At 46.6% G+C, this 2,022-nt stretch overlaps 1 protein-coding gene across 1 annotated transcript in view; it reads left to right on the forward strand.

Annotated features, from left to right (window-relative positions):
- The first annotated feature begins 1,356 nt into the window (after positions 1–1,356).
- The window catches only part of IL6 (interleukin 6), a 5,657-nt gene continuing 4,991 nt past the window's right edge, over positions 1,357–2,022 (forward strand). The window contains exon 1 of the mRNA XM_011361653.2: positions 1,357–1,489. Coding sequence (XP_011359955.1) covers positions 1,372–1,489 — 118 coding nt within the window. The 5' untranslated portion in view covers positions 1,357–1,371. The remainder of the gene's footprint in view (positions 1,490–2,022) is intronic.

Genomic DNA, 2,022 nt, shown 5'->3' on the forward strand with positions numbered 1-2,022 from the left:
TTCGCCCAGGCAGACACCCAGAGCCAAGAAATGTCACGAAGAGCAAGTATTTACTGCGGGATTACTCGGCACCAGACACTTTTCACACTTCGCCTCATTCAATCTGCACAACAGCGATATGGGAAGAATTGTTATCATCCCATTTTTATAGATCAGCAAAACAGGGCACAGGTCCTTGGATTAATTTAGCCAGGGTCAAATAACAAGAGGCAGAGGTGGGCTTTAAACCTAAGCTGTGCGATTCAAGAGCCTGCGCTCTACCTAACATGCCCTCACATAGAGAACTTCCTGGGTGACATCAAGACAATGGGAAATTATAGTGTGGGTATATTTGTGCATGAGTGTGAGTGTGTGTGCGCGTGCGTGTGTGTATAAACCGATAATGAAAATACAGCGGAGCATACGTGGGTAGCCGAGAAAGCCTAACCTAGATTAAGGTAACAGAGGATTTAGTGAAAATACGGTGGGTCAGGTGCTACCTTTGGGAATAGAAGCTGGAGAGGAAGGAGACTTACTTTTCCCTGTATGTTTTGATGTCTTGTTTAAACATTTTATCATGTACATATACTTCCTCTTTTCAAAACTTTTCATTGAAAAGAAAAATCTACATGTTACCGTCAAGTCGCTGAGTATTTGAATTTACTGAGTCATATTCTCTAAAACACAGGCACGTGAAAAAAAGCAATCCCACACTACAGAGGTCCATCGCCTGTACTGCAGGCAAGCCATGGCAGGTGGCTTCATCTGGTGCAAGAGAGAGGACTCAACCAGGGGTGTCTGAGTTGCTCAAGACCCAAGAGCAGTAAGAAACGAAACCATTCAACTATCCTCTCCTATTTTCATTTTCAAACTAACCGCGCCCACCGCCCACCACCCCCTTGCTGGCTGTCACCACTGCAGGACCTGCCTCTGTTTAGAGAGTAAGTGAAAGAATGGATGACCTCACTTTCTCCAACAGGTGGGTCCTAAAGTGTTGTCTGCAAAACAAAACTTGAGTAAATCAATTCATAGTTTAAATACCCTAGCAGAAGTCCTTGTTTTAGCAATCTTGACGAGATCCTCTTTACAAAGCAAAGAAGCCAATTTCATGATAACGCTGTGTTTTGTAAATAATTTTTTTTCTTTTTCTTTTTTTTTTTTTTTTGGTGCTCTACAACGATCCTAGTTTTAGCCTGGAGCCAATCTTCTGAGCTGTCTGGGTGTCTGGGAGACTGGCGGGGCAGCCTGGTCATGAGCCTATTTGCATGAGACCAAGGACCCTCCTGCAAGAGACGTCATTGTGAGGGCTGAGAGAGCCTGCTCAAGCTCAACCCAATAAGAAAGGCTGGGGCACTGAAGGGGAACCATAATTCAGAGCCTAGAGCCTAGAGCATGCTAGATTTCTTCCTAGCCGCCTGTGGACTCGAATCAAGTCATACAGCAGGAGGGAGCTATGAACACAAGCTCCGGAAAATGCCACAAGGTCCTCCTTTGACATCCCATCAAAGAGGTGAGTAGTATTCTCCCCAATTTTGCCCTGAACCAAACGAGTATCAATAACTAAGGGCTCCAGCACACCCAGCACACACCCTGGCTCCTCAGCGGGAGCGGGATCACCCCAGTGACAGCAGTGGGGATAGCACCGGCAGCCCAAGACAACCCCCTTGGCAGAGATACCAAAGTCTTCACCAGCAGGGTCCCCAAGAGGCCACTAGAGAGCAGGGCTGTAGCTGACTTGGCTGCAGTGAGCTGGAGCAGGTGAGGAGGAAACTGGCACATGCCACATGGTAGCAAAAAGGAGTCATTTATGTAGGCACTGAACACTGCACCTGGAGACTCCTCGAGAGAAATGCATGAGATTTTGGGGGCAAAGCAGACATTTCTGCAACAGCCGGTCTGCAGATGGCTCAGCATACTATTATCTTATGTGTAACCCCAGGCCCTTGGGCTGTGGTGTGGTGTTAGGAAACTCAGGTCAGAACCTCTTAGGTTTTTACAAATATGAATGAACTGGAAAACTGAATCCTAGACTGTTAATCTGGT

This window comes from Pteropus vampyrus, unplaced genomic scaffold (assembly GCF_000151845.1).
Source record: "Pteropus vampyrus isolate Shadow unplaced genomic scaffold, Pvam_2.0 Scaffold69, whole genome shotgun sequence".
In the NCBI taxonomy this organism is placed as follows: Eukaryota; Metazoa; Chordata; class Mammalia; order Chiroptera; family Pteropodidae; genus Pteropus; species Pteropus vampyrus.